The following is a 25,000-nucleotide window of genomic DNA, read 5'->3' on the forward strand; positions in this document are numbered from 1 at the left end:
TGGCCTAAACCCTCGGAAGGCTTATGGACCGGATGGGGTCCCTCCTATTGTTCTCCGAAACAATGCCTCCATGCTTGCACCTTGCCTATTCAAATTCTTTCAGCTCTGTCTGTCAACACTACCTTTCCTTCTTGCTGGAAGTTTACCTACATTCAACCTGTTCCTAAAAAGGGTGACCGTTCTAATCCCTCAAACTACCATCCTATTGCTTTAATTTCCTGCCTATCTAAAGTTTTTGAATCTATCTTCAACAGGAAGATTCTTAAACATCTATCACTCCACAACCTTCTATCTGATTGCCAGTATGGGTTCCGTCAAGGCCGCTCTACTGGTGATATTCTGGCTTTCCTTACTGAGTCTTGGTCATCCTCTTTTAGAGATTTTGGTGAAACTTTTGCTGTTGCCTTGGACATAATTATCAAAAGCTTTTGATAGAGTCTGGCACAAAGCTTTGATTTCCAAACTACCCTCCTACGGTTTCTCTCCTTCTCTCTGTTTACTTCATCTCAAGTTTCCTTTTTGACCGTTCTATTGCTGCTGTGGTAGACGGTCACTGTTCTTCTCCTAAATCAATTAACAGTGGTGTTCCTCAGGGTTCTGTCCTGTCACCCACTCTCTTCTTATTATTCATTAATGATCTTCTAAACCAAACTTCTTGTCCTATCCACTCCTACGCTGAAGATACCACCCTGCACTTTTCCACGTCTTTTCATAGACGTCCAACCCTTCAGGAGGTAAACATATCACGCAGGGAAGCCACAGAACGCCTGACTTCTGATCTTTCTAAAATTTCTCATTGGGGCAGAACAAACTTGATATTGTTCAATGCCTCAAAAAATCAATTCCTCCATCTATCAACTCGACACAACCTTCCAGACAACTATCCCCTCTTCTTCAATGACACTCAACTGTCCCCCTCTTCTACATTGAACATCCTCGGTCTGTCCTTTACTTATAATCTGAACTGGAAACTTCACATCTCATCTCTAGCTAAAACAGCTTTTATGAAGTTAGGTGTTCTGAGACGTCTCCGCCAGTTTTTCTCACCCCCCCAGCTGCTAACTCTGTACAAGGGCCTTATCCGTCCATGTATGGAGTATGCTTCACATGTCTGAGGGGGGGTTCCACTCATACTGCTTTTCTAGACAGGGTGGAATCAAAAGCTTTTCGTCTCATCAACTCCTCTCCTCTAACTGACTGTCTTCAGCTTCTCTCTCACCGCCGCAATGTTGCATATCTAGCTGTCTTCTACCGCTATTTTCATGCTAACTACTCTTCTGATCTTGCTAACTGCATGCCTCCCCTCCTTCCGTGGCCTCGCTGCACAAGACTTTCTTCTTTTTCTCACCTCTATTCTGTCCACTTCTCTAACGCAAGAGTTAACTAGTATTTTCAATCATTCATCCCTTTCTCTGGTAAACTCTGGAACTCCCTGCCTGCTTCCGTATTTCCACCTTCCTATGACTTGAATTCCTTCAAGAGGGAGGTTTCAAGACACTTATTCATCATTTTTTGACCACTGCTTTGACCCCTGTATGGGACTGGCATTTCAGTGGGCATTTTTTTTATTACATTTTTGTTGCCCTTGGCCAGTGTCCTTCCTACATAAAAAAAAAAATAAAATAGTAGTAGTAGTAGCAGTAGTAGTAGTAGTAGTAGTAGTAGTAATGCTATTTTTCATATATTTAGTAATTTTTTTTTTTTCATATTAATATTTATATTCATATTTTTTTGTTTTGTTTTGACATTCATACGAATGCTATAAAGGTGAAGCATAGAAATTTATTTGATTAATTAATTAATTTATATATCTATTTATTTTTATTTTTTAAATTAATTAATTAATTTATTTTTATTATTATTTTTTTTTTTTTATGTCTCTATGATAAGCAAAGCATTATAGACCTTATGAAAGCACATATCCTCTAGAGTCTTGCCCTACAAAAGATTCTGTAAAGTAAAAAATAAAGGGAATAAGTGTCAGTGACGTTTGATGAATAGAGGAAGGCGTGGCAGAAATTACCATAAAACGTATATAAATGAAAATTTATCTTCCTCGTATTTTCCAACTTGCGTTTGCTTCTTGAAAATTTAACTGGGTGGGTCATATAGCAGACATATTGTTCTTTCCTCCATTGTAGTTTGTTTCCAGCAAGCCCCCTAAATAAAGTTTCTGTTTTTTTTTTTTTTTTTTTTAAAGAAATGAGGAATTACATTCTAACGCTGATCACTGAGCGGAGCGTAGACGAGCTGCTATCCTCAAGGACGTTACCTCTCTCTCTCTCTCTCTCTCTCTCTCTCTCTCTCTCTGTCTCTTAGTGAAGAAGAATTAACATGAGTAAATAAGACTTTAAATAAAAAGAATATATATATATATATATATATATATATATATATATATATATATATATATATATATATATATATATATATATATATATATATATATATATATATATATATATATATATATATATATATATATATATATGTATATATATATATATATATATATATATATATATATATATATATATATATATATATATATATATATATATATATATATATATATATATATATATATATATATATATATATATATATATATATATTCAAAGACAATGAATATCCTCTGGGGAAGGGGTGACGATCCTTATTTAACCCTTAATTTCAGTTGAATTTTTACAAGTCTACGTTAAAATGTTTCCATTTTTCTGCAGTGATAAAGAAACGTAGAGGGGTAGCTAATATATTTAGTTGTTAATTGTATCTTTTTTCTTTCTTTTTTTCATTTATTCTTTTATTAATTTTTCTTTTCATTGCTTAATTATGCATTATGCCGACACTGCAGGTTACAATTGCAGATATTGCAAGTATTTTTGACACAATACAAGCACATCCAGCTAAACTATTGCTACAGTATAGAGAGAGTATTTCGATTACATACCTTATTCTTCATCTTCTTTTCTTCTTTTTTTTTTTTTTTAAATAAATATAATAATAAATAAATTTGTAAATAGGTATTGTCAAATGAAATCGTCGAGATTACGCAGGGGTTTCGGGCAATACTTGGATGGGTGACTACACAAGCCTCATCTGTCTGAAAAAAAAATAAAATAAAAAATAAGAATAAGAATAGGGAGAATGAACGAAAATTTTAAGTAATAAAGATAACAGTAAGAATTATTATAACAAGAATAAGAAAAATTACAATAAAGGAATATAAAAAAAAAGAAATAAAGCATCCCATGTCTTTCTTCCTAATTGTCATAGAAGGGTGAATTCTTTTGTATATTTTCCAACATTTCCAATACAACGATATGAATGGGGGAAGAAAGAATAAGAATAATAGAAAGAAGGCCTCCCAACACCTAGTTCTCCGGTCTTGGCCAATTAGCTAACGGCGGGATCAGCGCAGTTAAGCAGGGGGTCCGGGAAGAACTTGGATGGGTGACCACAAAAGCCTCATCTCTCTGAGAATAGAAAAAAATAGCAATAAGAATGAGGAGAATGAACGAAAAACGAAAATAATAAAATAACAATAACAACTATAATAAAAATAAGAAAATTAAGAATAAAAAGAACAAAAATAAGGGAAAAAAGTAATAATATATCTCTCTTGCTAATTGTTGTAGAATTATGAATGAAGGGTTAATTTTAGTGCATATTTTCCAACATTTTCAGCACAACAATGCAACAACAATACAGGAAAGAATAAGAATAAGAGAAATAAGCCCTCCCAACACCTTGTTCTCCGCTCTTGACCAATCAGCTGACGGCGGGATCAGCAAGGTTAAGCAGGGGGTCCGGGCAGAACTTGGATGGGTGACCGCACAAGCCTCATCTCTCTAAAAGTAGGATAAATAAGAATAAGATAAGGAAGAATAATAATAAAAAAAAAATGAAAATAATAAAGATAACAATATTAATTATGACAAGAATAAGAAAAAAATAGAATAAAAAGAATGAAAAAAATAAGAATATCACAACTTTCTTGCTAATTGTCTTAGAATTTTAAATGACATGTCAGTTCTGCTGTATATTTTCCAAGATTTGTTATGAATGAGGGAAGAAAGAATAAGAATAAGAATAAGAATAAGAAAAAAATGAATTAGACTAACAATAATGATCACATCTTTCATGCGTGACTGCGTGGGCGATGAGCCTCACTGGACGTTTCTGACCAATCACAAGGCAGGGTTGGAGTCGTCGGGCCCACCCGATTCATATATAAAGGGATTTTGTGGGAATGAATGTAATAGAACCAGGAAGCTATGAGAAAGAACTTAATGCCACTCTAAAGGAAAATAAACTTCCCCAAATAAAAATACCCAAGACACCTAATTCCTCAAAACTCCTCTCACTTCTAGCCGACACAGAAAAACTATCCTTAATGGGAACTGAAGACCTACTAACAGACACACAAACAGATCAACAACAAAATGTAACAACACTAGACACACACACCCAACAAGTTTCTACCAAACAAAAAACACAAACAAACACAAAGAAACAACTTGACAGCGATGAAATAGAACTTAAAATAATAACAAGAGAGAGCCAGGGATGGCCTAAAAACATCACAATGGGTCATCTGATAAAAGGAATAGAGGATGGAACATATAAATACACCTACAATGAACCAACCATGAAATCTCACGAAGTGATAGGACTAATCAAAAAAAGGTGATATAGTGTTGAAAGACTGCTTCACTATACTGGAAGACAGTGTATTCAGGAAAATAAGAACAGGGCAGTGCAATGAAAGGTCTCCAGTTGCTAGGCAAACACAAAAACTAAAAACAAAAAACACACAGTAACACACAAAAACACTCACACGCACACCAACAAAGTCATACAAACAACATGGCTCTAAGAAACATTAAGATAATACAACACAACGTACTACACTGGAACAACAGACGAATATCACTCTCCAACACATACAGAATAATAGACCCAGAAATAATACTCATAAACAGCCACGGCATACAAGAAAACACACCAATGAAAATTCCTGGATACAGAGTACACACGAAAAATACCCTCAATAATGCGTCAGATGGCACAGCTATAGCAATAAAAAAGAACATACAATATAAACTACTTGATGATTTCCTATCAGATCTACTTGCAGTAGAAATAAGTACCACCACAGGAAAAATAATAATTTCAACTTTATATCAACCACCATCAAGAACATATATACCCATACCTGACTTCACTAAATTGTTTAGACGTACCTGTCCAGTATACATGCTGGCTGACTTAAATGCAAATCACCCCAACTTAGGATACACTCACAGCAACAACAAAGGCAGACAAATCAACACTTTAATACAAAACAGACTAATACAACATGTCGGACCATATTTTCCTACTTATTATACACACAGAAGAGGCACAACACCAGACATTATACTTACAAACCACCGCACACACCACAACACACATGCAGTAGAAAGACCCCTCACCACAAGCGATCACATTCCAATAATTTACACAATAGCCACAGCCCCTATACCCATTCCAGCTCCACCAAGACCCAACTACAATAAAGCAAATTGGGAAACATTTAAAAGACATGTCACCAACACACTACACACAAACACACTACACGAAGAAACACTTGAAACAATAGACACTGCCACTGAAAACTGGCACCAGGCAATAGAGCAAGCTATGAAACAAGCCATACCCACTACACGTTACAAATGTCTACCATCACCCAAACACACAGACACTACAAAACTACTTAAGACACTTTTTACAGAACTACAGACTTACTCACGTGCACACGGTTGGTCCTATCAGAATTACAAATACTACAAACAACTACAAACACTACTACACGAAGCTTTAATACAGGAAAATAGAGAACACTGGTACAGACTAATAAATGAAGTTTCGAGCACTTATAGAGATCCTACAACATTCTGGAAGAAAATTAAACTACTGACAGGCAACAGAGAGAACGAACCTCACTACATTAGGAACAAACATAACAACAAAGTATACACCGACAGAGAAAAAGAGGAAGTACACAGAGAGTACTGGCAAGAAATCTTTAGTGGAGAGGAGGATGGAGAGGAAGATCACATGGAAAATGAGATTGTCTTACATAACATCAGAAATAACACCCACAGAACAATTCCTTACAATAACTCTGACATTACCAGACTCAACACACAACACACTGACACGACAATAACTACAGAAGAATTAAAAAACATCATAAAGCAGCTAAAAAGAACTAGCCCGGGACGAAGTGGAATTAATAAAACAATCTTAACACACCTACCAGACACAGCAATAATTAGACTAACAGAAATATTCAACAGCACTATCTCAGCAGGCTATTTTCCCGACAAGTGGAAACACGGAATCATCAGACTAATCCCTAAACAAAATAAATCCCCTCAACAGGCTCAAAATTACAGACCAATAACGCTATCAGAAGTACCAGGCAAAATCCTTGAGCGAGTGATAAATTCAAGGCTAAAAACACACCTAGAAATTAATAACTTATATAACACTTACCAGTTCGGTTTTCGTAGTAATAGAGGCACCACACAAGCACTAGCAGTCATCACAGAACAAATAGCACACAATAAATCAGATAAAGGCCAGTGCCAAGTCATACTAAGAGACATATCTAAAGCTTTTGATCAAGTCTGGCACCTCGGTCTTAAGCATAAAATCCTACAACTACAACTCCCTATTACAATAGAAAAATTTTTATGCGACTTTTTATCTAATCGCACAGCATCCATTAAAGTTAATCATTACATTGGTCCTACATTTAATTTAAACTGCGGTGTACCACAAGGGAGTGTTCTGTCACCAACACTCTTCACAATTTACACCAATGATATTCAACAACCTATACAAACCCTTAACATCAGTTTTGCAGACGACATAACACAAATAATTGGCTACCCAGGAAGGTCCAAGAACATGCTCAATATAAAAACAGAGAGAGCAATAACAGCAATTAATAACTACGAAAGGAACTGGAAAATAAAAACAATGTTAATAAATTCACCCCTCTGCACCTTGGAGCAAAACTTACCTTTCCACTCATCATTAACGAAGAAGAAATAGAATTTAAAAGTACCGGCAAATGCCTTGGTCTAACCATAACTAGAGGTGGCTACTACAAACACATACAGGAGCGTAAAAATATAGCAATAGCGTCACTACAAAAACTCTACAAGTTACATAACATGCCAGAGAAAATAAAAATACACTTAGTAAAAGCACTAATACTACCAATACTTGATTACCCTCCAATCCCTATACACACAATGAGCAATAACCAAATTAGCAAACTTCAAAAAGTTCAAAACAAAGCACTTAGATTTGCAACAAATCAGAAACACCCTTACACCATGACAACAGAACAAGTACACATACACACCAAAACAGCACCTCTCAATATACGTCTACACTACAGAGCAAAGACAATTTGGGAAAAAATTGATGAGTTGGGCCTGCCTATCTATCAAAGCCTAAAAGACAACTCAGATCAAATAGTAAAATACCACCGTGATTTCCCTAGCAGCCTACAGGCATGCAAAACAATACCCAACCCAATATATTAACAAACCGAAAATAAAGGAAACATACTCACCTTAAAACACTTACCTTTACTCACTGTATTCCTGAAGATGGCCAAACACAAAAACTCAGCACACACGGGGCATCTGGAAAGGAAAGAATATTATGTAACTCCAACACTCTAAACAGCACACACACACACACATGCTTCACATGGGACTCGTAGAGGGCCTCCTCTCTCCCCACTCCGCGCCCTGAGTCGGCGGTGAGGCGGTATGCCAAGCCGGTGTTCACCACACCGTAGTGCACAGCCGAGGGGTACTGGCCACTGGTAGGGCTTGCTGGCCCCCAGCAAGCGGTAGATGGGGAGGGGGTTGCACCTCATCCTGAGTCGCTGACACCCGGGGACCTACCTATAGGGGGTAAGAGTTGTGTGGTGTCGGCGAGGGAGTAGTGGTAGAGTCTCTCTCGACTCGCCTGCGGTGTAACAGGGAGAACAATCGCGGCCCGTGCCATCACATGAAGTCAGCACACAGAACACAAACATTCTCACAAACACATAATACACAGTATAACATCAATAAGTAAAATAGCAAGGTGGACAGCCCACCATCTTTAATCTTATACTTCTTTCATTATTTCTCACTATCCTCTTATACTCATATTATTCTTCCTTCACCCATCTTTTCTATAAATACTCGTATAGAATAGAATAGCGCGGGCACACACTCACAGCTCGTACGTCGTAGCAGCAACACCTCAGCCGCCTCTACTGTTTTGTGGACTTCGTCCCTGTTTCGAGGCTTTGGGACTTAGTCTCGCACTGGGGTTGCCAGTTTTTAGGGACTCTGTTCCCAGCGCCCACTTTGTGGACTTTGTTTTTGACGTTATGGGACAGTCTACTAGACTTTGTCTTTGCTGTTGAGAACTTCAGGACACTCCGTGGACTGTTTTTCCCCCATTTAGTTGGCTCCGGTTGGTACGAAGCTGAACCCTGAAGGGCTGCTGTTTTAGGGCAGTTCCATGAAGGGAACCCTTAGTAGGGTTGGCTATAGGAAGATCGGAGTTGGGGCATAGGGCCGCTGATAGTTAGGCATAAGACTCAATTGAGGCAGCTGGCTGGAATCAGGTTTCTTCCAGACAGCTGTAGGTACTATGTAACACTATGGCGAGAATAAAAATAAAGTGTAGGAATCCTAACAATAAAGATAAAAAACTGAAGCTCATTGAGATCCTTTGTAGGAGGGATATTGAGATCCGTAGGATCTTCAATACATTTGATGGGTTTGCTGTACTGACTATAAATGAACAACATGCTGATAGCATCTTTAGCATTGAAACAAAACAAGAGCTGGCACAAAATGAATTTACACCAGTTATGCCACCAGAACTTAAAGCTAAAAAGAGTGTCATTATCTCAAGAGTGGATGACCTTATCTATGAATGGAGTGCAGTTCAGATTAAAGAAGAATTAGAAAAAAACAATTCTTGGATTGGTGAAGATTTAGAAACAGTGTATAAATTCCCTAACTCTTCCACCATAAAAATTACATTTACACAAACAAAATTTGCAATAAAATGCATTGAAACTGGGCTAAAAGCATTCTACATAAGCATACCTGGTCATGAGATAAAACTAGAAACATACATTCCAATAAAGTGTTGCATGAGATGTTATTCTCTAGAAGATCATTTTACAAATGAATGTCCAAAGAATAAGGATTATAAACTCTGTTCTGAGTGTGCTACTGAAGGTCATGTGTGGCATCAATGTAGGGAGCAACACAAAAAATGTCTTAACTGTGGAGAAAATCATAGTGCATTAGCCATGAAATGTATTAAAAGAAAGGAAATAATTAGAGAGAAAAGGGTTCAGGAATCTGATAAACAAAAAATGACATATGCAAACATTCTTCATACTAACTTGCCAGCAAACCTACCCAGCTACACATTGCCTCAAATTACAAGGGAAGAACTTCTTAAAATAAACATCTGTGTTGCTCACGCACGGAGTAAAAATCAAGATAAGCCTGGCTGTTATGCACATGAACTTAACAGAGTATTGAGAGCTAACAACTTATCAAGTATAATAATACCGGATGAGGAGAGAATGGAAGAAGGTGCAGTTGGTGGAGACACAAAGGCTCAGGAACCAGAACCTAAAAAACAAAGGCTCACTTTACGCAATCAAAGCAGCGTTGGAGATGCTTTAGATGACTCTATGACTAGGAAAAAGATGGATGCAGGTGATCTAGGATTGGAGTTCTTTACGACTACAAGCAATGGCTGGCCAACAAATTTTTCAACAGAAGACTTAGTCAAAGGAATTCAAAATAAGACTTTTAAATACACATATATAAATAAAAGATATTCAGAAGATCAAGTCCTGAGGAAAATAAGTAAAGGGGAATTAATCTTAACAAATTGCTGGTTTGCTGTAGAAGAAAATGAGTTCCGGAAAATAGTTTCTGGGTTAGTTCAGGAGCGTAAATTATCAGAAACAAGGGATCCACGCCTGAAGAAAAATCTCAATAATTAATTACCACCTAAAAATTCTGCAACATAATGTCCTGAATTGGAATACAAACAAATATTCATTAATTCCTTTTTATTTATCAAGTGATCCTGACATTGTTCTACTGAACAGCCATGGGTTAAAATCAAATGAAGAACTGAAAATCCCTGGTTATAGAACACATAAAGTTAACTATAGTGAGAGCATTTCTGACGGTTCTGCAATTGCAGTGAAATGTAATATTAAGTATAAATTATACGATGATTTTGAAACTGATTTTCTTGCTATAGAAGTAGAAACAAGTTTGGGTCCAATTATAATTGCCACCACATATTTACCTCCAAGACGTCCATATTTGCCTTACCCAGACATGCATAGGCTTCTAGACAATAATGTTCCAACCTATATCCTTGGAGATTTCAACGGTAGGCATACTGTTTTTGGTAATAAAGAAAATAACACAGTAGGTAAAAGTTTAGTTAACCTCATTAATCGAGGAAAATTGATACATCTTGGGCCGTTTTTTCCCACCTTTTTTTTGCAAAATTCTTCTACAAATCCAGACAAAATCTTTTCTAACAAACATCACTATCTAAATTGTTTCAGTGAACCGGGAGGAACAACGACCTCTGATCATTTGCCTGTTATATTTAATCTTTCCACAAGACCATTTATTAATGAGAAACCTGAAGCTTTTAAATTACATGATGCTGATTGGGACTTATTTCAGTATAAGCTTGATTCACAATTAAACCTTGAAAATTTAGATGATTTAAACCCAGTACAATTAGAAGATGCAACAGAAAGATGGATAAATGCTGTAAAAAATGCAATGAATGCAGCTATACCCAAGTCAACACATCAATTTACTTATCAATTAAAAATTACCCCTGAGATAAGAATTCTGGAGACCCAATTTAAAGTTCTAAAAGAATTTGCTGATTTTTTTGGATGGACGCAACGATCGTTTAGTGAGTACATAAGAATACGGAATGAGCTAAGAGAACGGTGTAAAGAGTCTTATGATAAAAATTGGGAGGAGAAAATAACCCATATATCAGAAAACAGTAAAACCAGTAAACAATTCTGGAGTAAAATTAAAGTTTTAAAAGGAAAGCAAATGTATAACATTAACTACATGAAAGATAATGACGGTAACAATTTTTTTTCAGATCAAGAAAAGTGCAATTTAATGGAAAATACTTGGAAAGATGTATTTAGAATATCGGAAGAGGAAGATAGATATTTTGATGCACGCCATTCAGACCATATTGATAGTTTTATCAATATAAATCATGAAAGAGTGAACACTTTCCAAACAGTTAATCTAAACAGAATAAATACTGACAACTACCACACCAGAGCAATTACTTTAAATGAAATCAAATCATATATAGGAAGAGCAAAAAAGAAAGCCCCTGGGTCCACAAAAATAAATATACAGATTTTAGAAAAATGCACTTTTAAAACAGTAGAACAACTAAAAAACATTTTTAATGCCTGTTTATCCATCGGATACTTCCCTAATGTTTTTAAAGAAGCAATCATTAAATTTATACCTAAAAAAAACAAAAAATTTAAAGAATCCTATCAATTATAGACCTATCTCTCTTCTGGAAGTCCCGGGTAAGATTTTTGAAAGAGCCATTTTAGCACGGCTAAATACCTTTTTATCTGAGAATAACATCCTAAAAGAAAGGCAGCATGGCTTCAGACCTTATAAAGGAACATCGACTGCTATAACAACAACATATGAGTCGGTAGCCAATGCACTTGCAGATAAAAAACAGGTATATCTGGTTTTGAGAGACGTTGCAAAAGCTTTTGACAAGGTTTGGCACAATGGCCTGAAGTATAAAATATTAAGATTGGGGCTCCCGGACATTTTAGAGAAAATTCTATGTAATTTTTTGGATAACAGGAAAGCAAAAATAAGAATTGGTTGTAAATACAGTAGCTCTATAAGATTATTAAGTGGTGTCCCACAGGGAAGTGTATTATCACCTACACTTTACACACTTTATACAAATGACCTTACACCTCCTGAGTTTGGTTGCACAGATATTATGTATGCAGACGATATTACCCAAGTAATTTCATCACCCAGCAAATCTAAACTTATGATGAGAGCAAAAGTAGAACGTGAAATCGAAAGAATAAATAAATTTGAAAGAATGTGGAAAATTAAAACAAGTGAAGAAAAGTTCAAAATTATCCCTATGGCACAGTTTAAAACTAAGAAAATCATGGTCAATGGCACAGAAATTGAAACAACAAATAATGGTAAACTATTGGGATTAAATATCTCATTAACTGGATTTGTCTGTCACATAACTAAGACGATTAAGAAAGGAAACGGAATTTTAACACAACTAAGACGGTTCCGTAATTTAACACCAAAAATGAAATCAACATTAGTGAAAACGTTGCTGGTTCCAGTGCTGGAGTATCCACCCATCCCAATCTGTATGGCTTCTAATACCCAGAAAAGAAAAATACAAATTATCTTAAACAAAGCAGTAAGATTCATACACTGTAATGAATCAGAAGAACTGAATACAATGGAGTTGCATCAAAAGTATAATATCACTCCTCTGAATATATCAACTTATCACAAAGCGCAAAGAATATGGGCAACCATACAAGCGAGTGAACCAGAACAATACGAAATGTTAGTGACCCCACGTCCCAATACACACACGTGGTTCCCTAAATCTAGTGACATTGTTAGCTTGGAGCCACCACAGGCAATTATTACTAGAACGTTTTAATTTTGTTTTTTGAGTTTTTCACAGATTCAATGGTGTCAGCAGCAGTAGCAACAGTTGGAGCAGCACCGGAGCGGTAACAAATATTGTTCTACGGATGGAGATATGGTCGTCTCAGTGGAAAGAGAGCTCCCTGTTGCAGCATTCCCTCTTTCTTGTTCTTTTTGTCCATAATACATAAACATGTATATGTAGTTTACATGTCTATGTCTATCTTTATTTATTTTTTTTTATTTATTTTTTTTTTTATCGTTTTATTAAATGAGACAATGTCCTATCAAACTTACATGTAGTGTGTTTTGTATAATAACCTCATTTCTATTTATGTACCATAAATAAAGAGCCAATTTCATTAATGCAAATACTGTTCACACTATATCACAGCACCTAGCAGTCGGTCGTGTTAGTGATCAGTTGTGTCTCTTTTGGGGAGGGCAGCCTCAAGATCAGATTGTTCATTGGGCAAACACATCATCCTATTTCTTTCTCTCTCTCTCTCGCATAAGTTGGAGGCAACTTGCCCTCTCCAAAAGTCCGTGTCTTAGGGAGAGCTGAGTATCTGCAGGTGCATTTGTGACTTTATTGTAAATCTGAGTGTGCTGAGCGTTTGCTATTATAATAGATAATAAATAAATAACAAAAAAAAAAAAAAAATAAATAAAATAAGATAAATAAAAATAAATAAATAAATAAATATATAAATAAATAAATAATAAAAATGAGCAATGTGGCTAGCCCACAAGCTATCTCTCTTCTTACTTTCTTTCACACCTTCTCTTCCCACCCACTTTCTCTTTAGCTAGCTTTCTTTTTCTCTTCACCCCCCTTTAAAAAAAAAAAAAAAAAAAAAAAAAAAAAAAAAAAAAGCGCGGGCACATTCTACCTTCAGCTGTTGAAGGAGAAGGATCTCCCAGTTCCAGCACTCCCAGCTAGCAGCAGCCAGCCAACCGGAAGACACCGCTCAAGGAAGAAGCTCCGCCCCTCACCGTGCCGCTGCCCGGGTCCGTAAGGAACCAATCGGCGCCAAGCTCCGCTCCTGCTTTCACTCCTGTGCCCAAAAAAATTCCGACAGGAGGCAAGGCGCACACACTCGCCCACGAATCACCGAGAAAGGAGCAGCTTCGCTCCCAGCTCACCTCCAAACAATCAGGCCCTGGCCTGCTTACAAAAAAAAAAGATACAGATAGACACCCGGCAGTCGCTTTGAGGCGCCGCGGTTTTCCCTACGTGCCTGGTGGAGAGAGCCTCACCTAAGGGTATCGCTGGAAGACTGCAGCAACTCACCTGGTATAAGTGACTTGCGCCAACTCTGTTCCTCCTACTTCTTCTCTTCCTCTCTTCGTACCGGCAACAGAGTCAGGACTGGGCCTTAGGCAAGCCTTTTCCGCGCTCTCTAGCCACCGGGGCCTCCAGTGCTGGCCAGAGCAGCCTGGAGAATCTTCGGCAGAGTACAAACCCTACCTCAGGGTCAGATATTTAGGGCTTTCTTCCCTCCAGCTAGGATCCCCCTCGGGATATAGGGCACTAGGACGATAGGAAACAACAATAGGTTGTAGCACTCATAAGGCTGTAGCGCCACAAGGCTGTAGCGCCACCTCTACAAGGCTATAATCGTCATAGGGCCCCGCCCCATGACGGGATGGCCCTCCCACGCCCCCCTGACCGGACTATAAGATACAAAATAAAAACTGCTAACATCCCTGCTGACCTTAGCAATGCTTTCTTTTCCAGAACCCAGGTCCCCCACACGAAATGCTTCAAATCTGGCCCCTACATCATTATCGGTTTAGCTAATGACGCGGACCGTGATAACCACACGTCTCACCAAGCGACCGAAAACTTAAAACTTCTTGGCTTCGAGCTCGTCGAGTCTCCGGAGCAAAAATCGGCTAGAACGATCCTTGCCCGGCGAGTAGACGAGTACATCTTAAAAAAGACCAACGACGACCTCCTGACTGAAATCCAGGAAAAGAATGATACACAGATTGACGAACTACTCATCATCCCAAAAGTCCATATGCTGAAGATTAAACTACGCTCAAAACAACAGGCCGAACTTTTAAAAAACAAAGGCATTAAGCTATTTTCTCAAATAGTGCCCTCATACAATATTAACATAGAAGAATACCTCCCAGTCACCCAGTGCTACAAGTGTTATCAATTCAGCCACCGCACAAACCAGTGCAAAGAAACAGAACAAGTGTGCTCCAAGTGTGCAGCTAGGGGCCACGATTATAGGAATTGCCAGGCCTCCACCATAAAATGCGCGAATTGCAACGGCGAACACACTGCCGTTTCCTTTAAATGCCAAATAAAACGCGCTCACCAAAAACAACAAAACTCACCACAGACCACTCCTCAGCCAACCACTTCCTACGCCCAAGCCACCACACCCTACTCTCTCACACCAAAAAATACAAACACAAACACCGAGAAACTTCTGCTTGCAGAAATTATAATAAAATATTCAATCCAAACCTCATTTGGTGATCTAAAAAAACAGGCAGAAACAATGAACTCCTTGCTTGAGTACAATGGCTGCCCCACAATAAAACTTCCACCACACTTCCACCAGACAAACCAAGAACACTTCAAACAAAACTATCCACAACAAAATGAGGAAACACACGCCCCAACACCCACACTCCAAGAACCTGAACACACCACACCTAATAACGCTAGTCCCCCTTCACCTGGGGAATTGGTTAATGAAGAGGACTCAGCTTGTGGGGAATCGCAGCCCCAAAAGCCCTCTCCACCACGATCTACCTCTACCTCTACCACCACTACTACCAACACCACCAACACCACAAAAAAGACTGAAACAAAGCGACACCTAGCGACAGTGCCCCAACCCTCCCCCCCCTCTACACGAACCGCGTCGAGGGGTAAAAAAAACACATAAAAAACACTTAAATCATGCTCACAATAATACAATTAAACTGTCGCGGTTTCTGGAATAACAGACACCATATTTCAGAAGCAATTCGATCGATCGATCCAGACATCGTCCTCCTCAACCACACAGGTTCACCACCAAAACCCATAAAACTATATGGCTACAACACACGCTACACAACAGGTACGCACCATGACGGCGTAGCTCTCATGGTAAAATGTACCATCAAACACATACACATAACCAACTGGCCCTCAGCCCACTTCCTGGCCACCAAGATCGAAACACAACATGGGCAATTTCTCATTGCCACCACATACAGCAGACCAAAAACTGGGCTCCCACTCACCAGCCTCAACAACCTTTTCAATCACACAAACATCCCGGTCTACATACTTGCAGACCTAAACGCCAAACACACCGCCTTCAAACACTCAAACAACAACCAACACGGACACGAACTCCTTCAACTAACACAACTGAAACGCCTCCGTTTCCTTGGACCTGACTTCCCCACATGCTTTACGCACAATGGGAATGGCAGGCCAGATCTCATCCTCTCCAATCGGCAATCCCTACTTTTCCACCACTATATCTCCCATGGACCACTCTGTGGTTCTGACCACGTTCCCCTAATCCTCAAAATATCCTCCAATCCCATATCCACCCCATCCCCACCTGTCTCCGACTACCGCTCCGCCGACTGGGAGAGCTTCAAGAAAACACTCACAGACTTACACCGACCAACACAGCTCGAAGGCCAACCCTACACAGACATAGACAGTGCCTTAGAGACGTTACACAACAATATTCTGACATCAGCCAATAGACACATACCAACAAAACAACATAAAATTCATATAGACTTCCGACCTTCCATTAGAACACAAAGGCTGCTAGTGTGCTACAGAACACGCTTTTTAAAAAACAAGCACAACCACACACCTATCTACGGAGACCTTTGCACCCTTCGTACACACATAACAAATAGCCTACAGGAAGATCACAGCGCTCACTGGAGGAATCTAGTCTCCCATATGGACAGAACCCGCTGCAGTAATCCTACACAGTTCTGGCACATGGTGTACAGGCTGAGGGGATGCCAGCGGGAAAGATTCGAGTACCTCCTAGTGAACGGGGATCGCATCACAAACCCAGAACAAGTCACCAGCATCTTCAAGACACACTGGCACAATACTTTCCAACCACAACCTTTCCCACTCCACGAGCCCAGTATTGCCCACATAAACAACATCATCGATCGTGCACGCCACAACCTAGCAAACACGATTCCACATAACACTATACAAAAAATACGCCTCAACCCCCAACACCCTCTCACCACACCTATTGAGGAGGAGGATGTCGCCAGGTTGCTCAGGCATACTCCGCGGCGAGCCCCTGGCCCCTCAGGAGTCACCTGGCCCATGGTGCGGAACCTTTCCCAAGAAACTATATCCAGCCTGACGAAGATTTTCAACGCCTGCCTTGCCTCTGGATACTTTCCTAAGGCATTCAAAATTTCAAACATCACCCTCATTGCTAAGCCCGGAAAAAACTCCCACTTACCAGAAAACTATCGCCCCATTAGCCTCCTTGAAATTCTCGGAAAAACCTTTGAACGCCTCATCAATTTAAGACTGAGAGCGTTCCTCGAAGGTAACGAGCTGCTGGCACCACAGCAGTTCGGCTTCCGGAGGAACGCCTCAACCGAGGACGCTCTAAACAGCATAGTTGCATACTTAAATTTCAATAAGCCCTATTTCAGAGCAGCCCTTGTAACAAAAGATGTCAAAAAAGCATTTGACACTGTTTGGCACGCAGGCTTAAAACACAAAATTTGCAACAACTTCAACCTTCCCCCCCTAACGCAACGCATACTATGTAGTTTTCTGGTAGAGAGACGGACAAGAATCTGTCATCAGGGCACCTTTTTCAACATCCTTTTCCCCTCAGGCTGGAGTCCCACAAGGCTCTGTACTCTCCCACACCCTTTTCAACATGTATACAGCTGACATGCCCCCTCCAGTTCATAATGATTCATTAACCATTCAATACGCGGACGATGTAACGCAATTGGCTCGAGCCAGGTCGTTAGATCTCCTCACAGACAAAATTCAACGGGAACTGACGGCGACTAGCCTATGGGAGATGAAATGGCGAATCCTCTCCCATCCCGAAAAATCTAAAGTCACCTACTTTAACATAAAAAAAAGTCAGCCTCGCCAAATCTCATTGAACAACATTGTTCCACACCCCAACCCAATCCCCATCAGTAACAGCAACAAAGTGCTTGGCCTCACCATCGACAAGCACCTCAAATTCAACATACATATAAACCAAAAAACTGCTTTAGCCGCTGTGGCCTTGAGCAACCTCGAAAGATTTCGCGACAGCAACACGAAAACAAAAATACACCTCTTCAAAGCTTTTATTCTCCCCCTTTTAACCTATTGCCCTCTTGCACTCTCTCTTTCCGCTCCCACTAACCTCTTAAAACTTCAGAGGATCCAGAATCGAGCAATTCGTTTCGCCCTTGGAACGAAATGGTTCGACTTTCGGTCCTCTCTCTCTACTCATGAGGAGTCCAACATCCCTCCTGTTAACATAACACACTACAACATACTCGACAAACAACTAACCTCCTTCTCTGACAGACACACAAACACATACAATTTCATAACCAACCTTCCCCCAGCTTTCCGTCACCTCCCACACTGCAACCTCCTTGACCCTCCCACTGTGCCTCCTGACCCCATTTTCTAAATAACGGACTCCATCACTCTCTCTTTCACTCTCTCTCTCTCTCTCTCTCTCTCTCTCTCTCTCTCTCTCTCTCTCTCTCTCTCTCTCTCTCTCTCTCTCTCTCTCTCTCTCTCTCTCTCTCTCTTTCTCTAATCTTCTCTACTACTCAAGGTGTCTGAGTGGAATCATCGTCGCACTCTCGTTCACGTGGGGCGAGCCCGTGTGCCTACACCTAGTGGTTTTTTTCATATTTTTTGTCTTATGGCTTTGTATTCATTTTTTGTTTATTTTATGCATTATCTTTCTGTCTCGCAGCCTAGGTCCCAAGGAGGCATCGGACCGCTCCCGGGAAAAAGATGCGACAAAACACACCACCATTAACATTCCATGCCTCTGACCGAAGGAGTGGGCTCGCGTGCCAACACCTAGTGTTTTTTTTTTATATATTTTGTCTTATGGTTTTTTATTCATATTATTGTTTTTTTTTTATGCATTATTTTTCCGTCTCGCAGCCTAGGTTCTCAAGGGGACACCGGACCACTTTCATATGAAAGAGGATAGCACGAACCGCACTTCTCCCACTGACGCCACGGCAATGGGGCCCCCGGCCGTTGGCATGACGTTCCGGTAGTGGTACCCCCCGTGGCAGTTATGGAGCGGCCAGCACTGATGGTGGGGACGGCAACCACACTATTCAGTGGAAGCCACTTCACCCCCCCCACAGAGGTAGTTTGGTGCGACCAGAGCTGGGTAGTAAGGTAGTCAAGAGATGGTGGGGCGGGGCCCTGGAAGCATCCATGCAGGAATCTCCATTCATCCCCCACCACCGGCGACTTACCGCGTGCAAGCAGATGGTATTAGATTTGACCCCTCGTTGCGGTGAGGGAGCCTTTTCGAGCCTCTGTCATTGCACATCCTACAATCACGTCAATCATTATCACAAACCATCCTCACCCTCCCCATACACATAACACCACGACATTTTTTATATTCTCTTTTTTTCTTAGCATGTTGGCCTTTTTGCAGGACGAGTCACAGGACACGAGAAGAAAGGACCGACACCGCTTTTTCACCCACCACATTACATCACACAATAAATATCCCGGCCATGGGGTTTTAGGTGCGTGGGCGGCATCCGTTGCCGTGGCTGTTTTGGGCTTGGCTTGCTCGGATGGTGGCGGACTCTCCTGCTTTCCCCGATAAGGACCTTGTCTCCCTTGCCATCTTAGAATGAATATAACACGTTAAAAAAAAAAAAAAAAAAAAAAAAGATGTCCTTCCTAATTCAAATTGCGCCTGGGTTAAGCCCCAGTGACTATTTCTCCTACTACAATTCCCTTCTTATCATCCCCCTATTCTTCCCACTATCCCCACTTCTCACTCCCCATCTTTTCTCTCTTTGTTATGTTATGTTATAAGCGCGGGAAGACTCAGCTGAGTGTTCGTTGTGAGTTGTTGTTACCACAACTATGGCACGTACCAAGCAAACGGCTCGCAAGTCCACTGGTGGCAAGGCGCCCCGCAAGCAGCTTGCTACAAAGGCAGCTCGCAAGTCTGCTCCAGCCACTGGAGGTGTCAAGAAACCCCACCGTTACAGGAACCGTTGCTCTCCGTGAGATCCGCCGTTATCAGAAGAGCACTGAGCTGCTTATCAGGAAACTACCTTTCCAGCGCCTGGTGCGTGAAATTGCTCAGGATTTCAAGACTGACCTCCGCTTCCAGTCCTCTGCTGTCATGGCTCTCCAGGAAGCTTCCGAGGCTTACCTCGTGGGTCTGTTTGAGGATACCAACCTGTGCGCCATCCATGCCAAGCGCGTGACTATCATGCCAAAGGACATCCAACTGGCTCGTCGCATCCGTGGCGAGCGTGCCTAAGAAGTCATCCACGAATGATCTTCATAACAGCAATATCTAGGCCCTTTTTAGGGCCAAACATCTCTTTCATTAAAGAATTTTCATAGACAATCTGTTTGGTTTTGTGGAAGAAAATATTTATTTTCCATCTTTCAGTATCAGGTTAATAATTAACTTTCGACTTTCAACTCAATATCCTTCCCCCCCTTTTTTTTTTTTATTATTATTATTATTCCCTCTTCCATGGCCATATCTCTTTCACTTGGGAGAATTTTTATCTTTCTTTATCTCTATTTTTTTTATCTTTTCTTTATCTCCACAGAATAATAATCACGATAATAATAAGCATAATAATAATAATAATAATAATAATAATAATAATAATAATGATACAATAATTATTATAATAATAATCATAATAAAAACAACAATATTAATAATATTAATAATGATAATAATAATAATAATAATAATAATAATAATAATAATAATAAAAATAATAATAATAATAATATTAATAATAATAACAATAATTATAAAAATAATGCATTTGTCTATATCGTATCTTTTTTTCCTTTTCAAGTGTGGCTCCAATGGAGCCGGGTATTATTTTATACTGGCAGCAGTATACTGGCCGCCTGTTTACTTGGAGGAGGTATACTTGGTAACAGCCTTGGTGCCTTCAGAAACAGCGTGTTTTGCCAGTTCACCAGGCAGAAGAAGACGGACAGCGGTCTGGATTTCCCGGCTGGTGATGGTGGAGCGCTTGTTATAGTGTGCCAGGCGGGATGCCTCGGCAGCGATGCGCTCGAAAATGTCATTCACGAACGAGTTCATGATTGACATGGCCTTGGAGGACACGCCAGTGTCTGGGTGGACTTGCTTGAGCACCTTGTAGATGTAGATGGAGTAGCTCTCCTTCCTCCTGCGCTTCTTCTTCTTGTCGCCCTTGGCAATGGCCTTCCGTGCCTTGCCAGCTTTCTTGGCAGCCTTTCCTGATGCTTTGGGAGGCATAGTGTCGCCGTACTGCTGTGAGAACGAGTGTGCGTTTTCTCAGTTGAAAAGTGGTATATATATTAGCGTGCCTACTCAGGATCAGGAGTCGCTACCTCAGCGAGCGTCCTGATTGGTCCAGACGTGCTCTGGGCCGATCTGATCTCGCGTATATATAGCCGTTTTTCCCAAAATTCACTACTTGCTCGCAGAGCTACCGACGAGGTTAGAGTACTCGCGCTCCTCATTTATCACCAACAACAACAACTACTACTACTACTACTACCACAACATCCATTATCATGTCTGGACGCGGCAAGGGAGGAAAGGTGAAGGGAAAGTCAAAGTCCCGTTCCAGTCGTGCTGGACTCCAGTTCCCGGTCGGCAGGATTCATCGCCTTCTAAGGAAAGGCAACTACGCCGAGCGCGTGGGTGCTGGTGCCCCCGTGTACCTTGCGGCAGTTATGGAGTACCTGGCTGGTGAAGTCCTTGAGCTTGCCGGCAATGCCGCCCGTGACAACAAGAAGACTCGCATCATCCCACGTCACCTGCAGCTGGCCATCCGCAACGACGAGGAACTTAACAAGCTCCTCTCCGGAGTCACCATTGCACATGGTGGCGTGCTGCCCAACATTCAGGCCGTGCTCCTTCCCAAGAAGCCTGAGAAGAAGTAAATAAAGGGCCTCCTTCCCCTTCAGCCAATATCACCATCAATCCGGCTCCTCTTCGGAGCCACACGTTCAAACATCTAGAGAGTTGTGTAGACTATACTGGTATATCAATAATAAGCAAGTAGTGTATTTATTTTCGAGTTAGTTATTTGTTATTATTATTATTATTATTTAGTCAGGCACGCAAGTGACCGAGAATAAATATGTATACTATATTTCTACTAATGTACCTGCTGTGTGTCACAGTGGAGAGTTGATTAGATGTGTTGCCTATTGTGATATGTTGAGCGTCTTTTTCATCTCAATGTATATTTTGTTTTATGAGAAACTGAGAACGATGACGGGCGTGATCATTGAAATAAGTCAATGATAATAATAATAATAATAATAATAATAATAATAATAATAATAATAATAATGATAATAATAATAATAATAATGATACTTTTAGAAGACCTGATGAAGTGAGAAAGATAATTATAATTAATAATGGTTTCTTTTCTTAGCTCAGATAGTGATAGTGAACATGGTTATGAGAAAGTAGTAGTAATAATAGTAGTCTATGGTCCTTCTTTCTTTTCATGTTTGTGGACCTTAAAAAGGTCCGGGAGATGATGTTATTCAATGATGATAATGCAAGCTGAATAGCTGGCACCATCTCAATAATGGAGCGATTTAACCACCAAATCCGTACAGGGTACGGCCCTGACGCTTGAGGGCGTAGACAACGTCCATGGCAGTAACGGTCTTACGCTTGGCGTGCTCGGTATAGGTGACAGAATCCCTGATAACGTTCTCAAGGAACACCTTGAGCACCCCACGAGTCTCCTCGTAGATGAGACCAGAGATGCGCTTGACGCCACCTCGGCGAGCTAGACGACGGATAGCAGGCTTGGTGATTCCCTGGATGTTATCACGCAGAACCTTACGGTGACGCTTGGCGCCTCCCTTTCCAAGACCCTTGCCTCCCTTGCCACGGCCAGTCATGGTGATGAGAGCTGCTAGTACGACGTCCGAACGGTCTAACAGGAAGCTCACGAATGTGCCTCAAAATAACATAACATAAACATAACAAAGAGAGAAAAGATGGGGAGGGGGAAGTGGGGATAGTGGGAAGAATAGGGGGGTGATAAGAAGGGAATTGTAGTAGGAGAAATAGTCACTGGGGCTTAACACAGGCGCAATTTCAATGAGGAAGGACATCTTTTTTTTTTTTTTTTTTTTTTTTTTTTTACGTGTTATATTCATGCTAAGATGGCAAGGGAGACAAGGTCCTTATCGGGGAAAGCAGGAGAGTCCGCCACCAACCGAGCAAGCCAAGCCCAACACAGCCACAGCCACGGACGCCGCCCACGCACCCAAAACCCCGGGCCAAACCACGCACAAGTTAGGGGCCAGACTATCCAGAGCCTGCACCATCAGGATGTGAAAAAGGAGTGAAGGACAGTCAGAGTAAAAAGGGTTTTTTTTTTTGCTTTTTATTGGTTCAAAGAAGGACAGAGGAAGAAGTACATCCGTATAGCGGAGGGACCTACAGTTTTACGTGGGTTCCGAACCATGGATAGTAGTAGAGTGATTTGGTGATGGCAGGGATATTTAATGTATGATGTAATGTGGTGGGTGAAAAAGCGGTGTCGGTCCTTTCTGCTCGTGTCCTGTGACTCTTCCTGCAAAAAGGCCAACCTGCTAAAGAAAAGAGAAGTATAAAAAATGTTGTGGTGTTATGTGCATGGGGAGGGTGAGGATGGTTTGTGATAATGATTGACATGATGGTAGGATGTGCAATGACAGAGGCTCGAAAAGGCTCCCTCACCGCAACGAGGGGTCAAATCTAATACCATCTGCTTGCACGCGGTAAGTCGCTGGTGGCGGAGGGTGAATGGGGATTCCTGCATGGATGCTTCCAGGGCCCCGCCCCACCATCTCTTGACTACCTTCCTGCCCAGCCCTTGCCGCACCTAACTACCTCTGTGTGGGGGGTGAAGTGGCTTCCACTGAATGGTGTGGTTACCGTCCCCATCATCAGTACTGGCCGCTCCTTAACTACCTCGGGGGGTACCGCTACCGGAACGTCATGCCGACGTCCGGGGGCCCCATTGCCGTGACGTCAGTGGGAGGAGTGCGGTTCGTGCTATCCCCGTCTCTCTGGAAGTGGTCCGGTGCCCCCTTGAAACCTAGGCTGCGAGGCAAGAAAATAATGTATAAAAAACAAAAATATGAATACAAAGCCATAAGACAAAAAATATGAAAAAAACACTAGGTGTTGGCACACGACCCCACTCCCTCGGTCAGAGGCATGGTATGTTAATGGCGGTGATTTTTTGTCGCGTCCCTTTCCCAGGAGCGGTCCGGTGCCACCTTAGAACCTAGGCTGCGAGACAGAAAAATAATGCACAAAAACAAAAATATGAATACAGCCTCAAAATTTTTGTCGCGCGGTATATATTGAGCCAGAGCGGTCGTGCGTGTAGTAAATTACTATTTTCCCTGTTTTTCTCACTTAATTTAACATTATCGGGTCATATGCATAGGTTTTCTGTTTCAGTGTTGACCCTGCAACTGCACACTTATGACTAAATTCACATACACAAGCACAAATGTGAATAAAACTCAATATAAAGGTGGAGGGGTTGCAAGATTTTCCGGCGCGCTAAGGCATGCCGAGATAGTATACCTTCTCCCCTGACTCTTTTCTTGTAGGCATGCGCAAGATTCATTCAGTATCAAGTAATGTTTCAACTGAATTCATATTCTAATTTTCAGAAACTATCTTCCATTTGGTAGCATAACCAGTTTCCCCTCTTCTAGTTGGAAGAAAAAACAAATATATTTATTAACACTAACTCCTTGCTCTTCCAGTATGGTTTATGTATATATATATATATATATATATATATATATATATATATATATATATATATATATATATATATATATATATATATATATATATATATATATATATATATATATATATATATATATATATATA

The 25,000-nt window shown here is 40.5% G+C and overlaps 2 protein-coding genes and 1 pseudogene across 2 annotated transcripts; 1 reads left to right on the forward strand and 2 right to left on the reverse strand.

Annotated features, from left to right (window-relative positions):
- The first annotated feature begins 19,925 nt into the window (after positions 1-19,925).
- Positions 19,926-25,000, forward strand: part of LOC135114440 (uncharacterized) — a 13,146-nt pseudogene continuing 8,071 nt past the window's right edge.
- Positions 20,868-21,897, reverse strand: LOC135114369 (histone H2B-like). Its single transcript, XM_064030273.1, has one exon. It carries the CDS (start codon positions 21,356-21,358, stop codon positions 20,987-20,989), a length of 372 nt encoding a protein of 123 aa, XP_063886343.1. The 5' UTR covers positions 21,359-21,897; the 3' UTR covers positions 20,868-20,986.
- On the reverse strand, positions 22,556-24,453 carry LOC135114371 (histone H4-like). Its single transcript, XM_064030275.1, has one exon. It carries the CDS (start codon positions 22,993-22,995, stop codon positions 22,684-22,686), a length of 312 nt encoding a protein of 103 aa, XP_063886345.1. The 5' UTR covers positions 22,996-24,453; the 3' UTR covers positions 22,556-22,683.

The sequence above is a fragment of the Scylla paramamosain genome, chromosome 27 (genome assembly GCF_035594125.1).
Source record: "Scylla paramamosain isolate STU-SP2022 chromosome 27, ASM3559412v1, whole genome shotgun sequence".
NCBI lineage: Eukaryota > Metazoa > Arthropoda > Malacostraca > Decapoda > Portunidae > Scylla > Scylla paramamosain.

Excerpts from the sequence above, each read along its gene's own strand:
- LOC135114369 (XM_064030273.1), bottom strand. The coding sequence starts at position 21,358 with ATGCCTCCCAAAGCATCAGGAAAGGCTGCCAAGAAAGCTGGCAAGGCA.
- LOC135114371 (XM_064030275.1), bottom strand. The coding sequence starts at position 22,995 with ATGACTGGCCGTGGCAAGGGAGGCAAGGGTCTTGGAAAGGGAGGCGCC.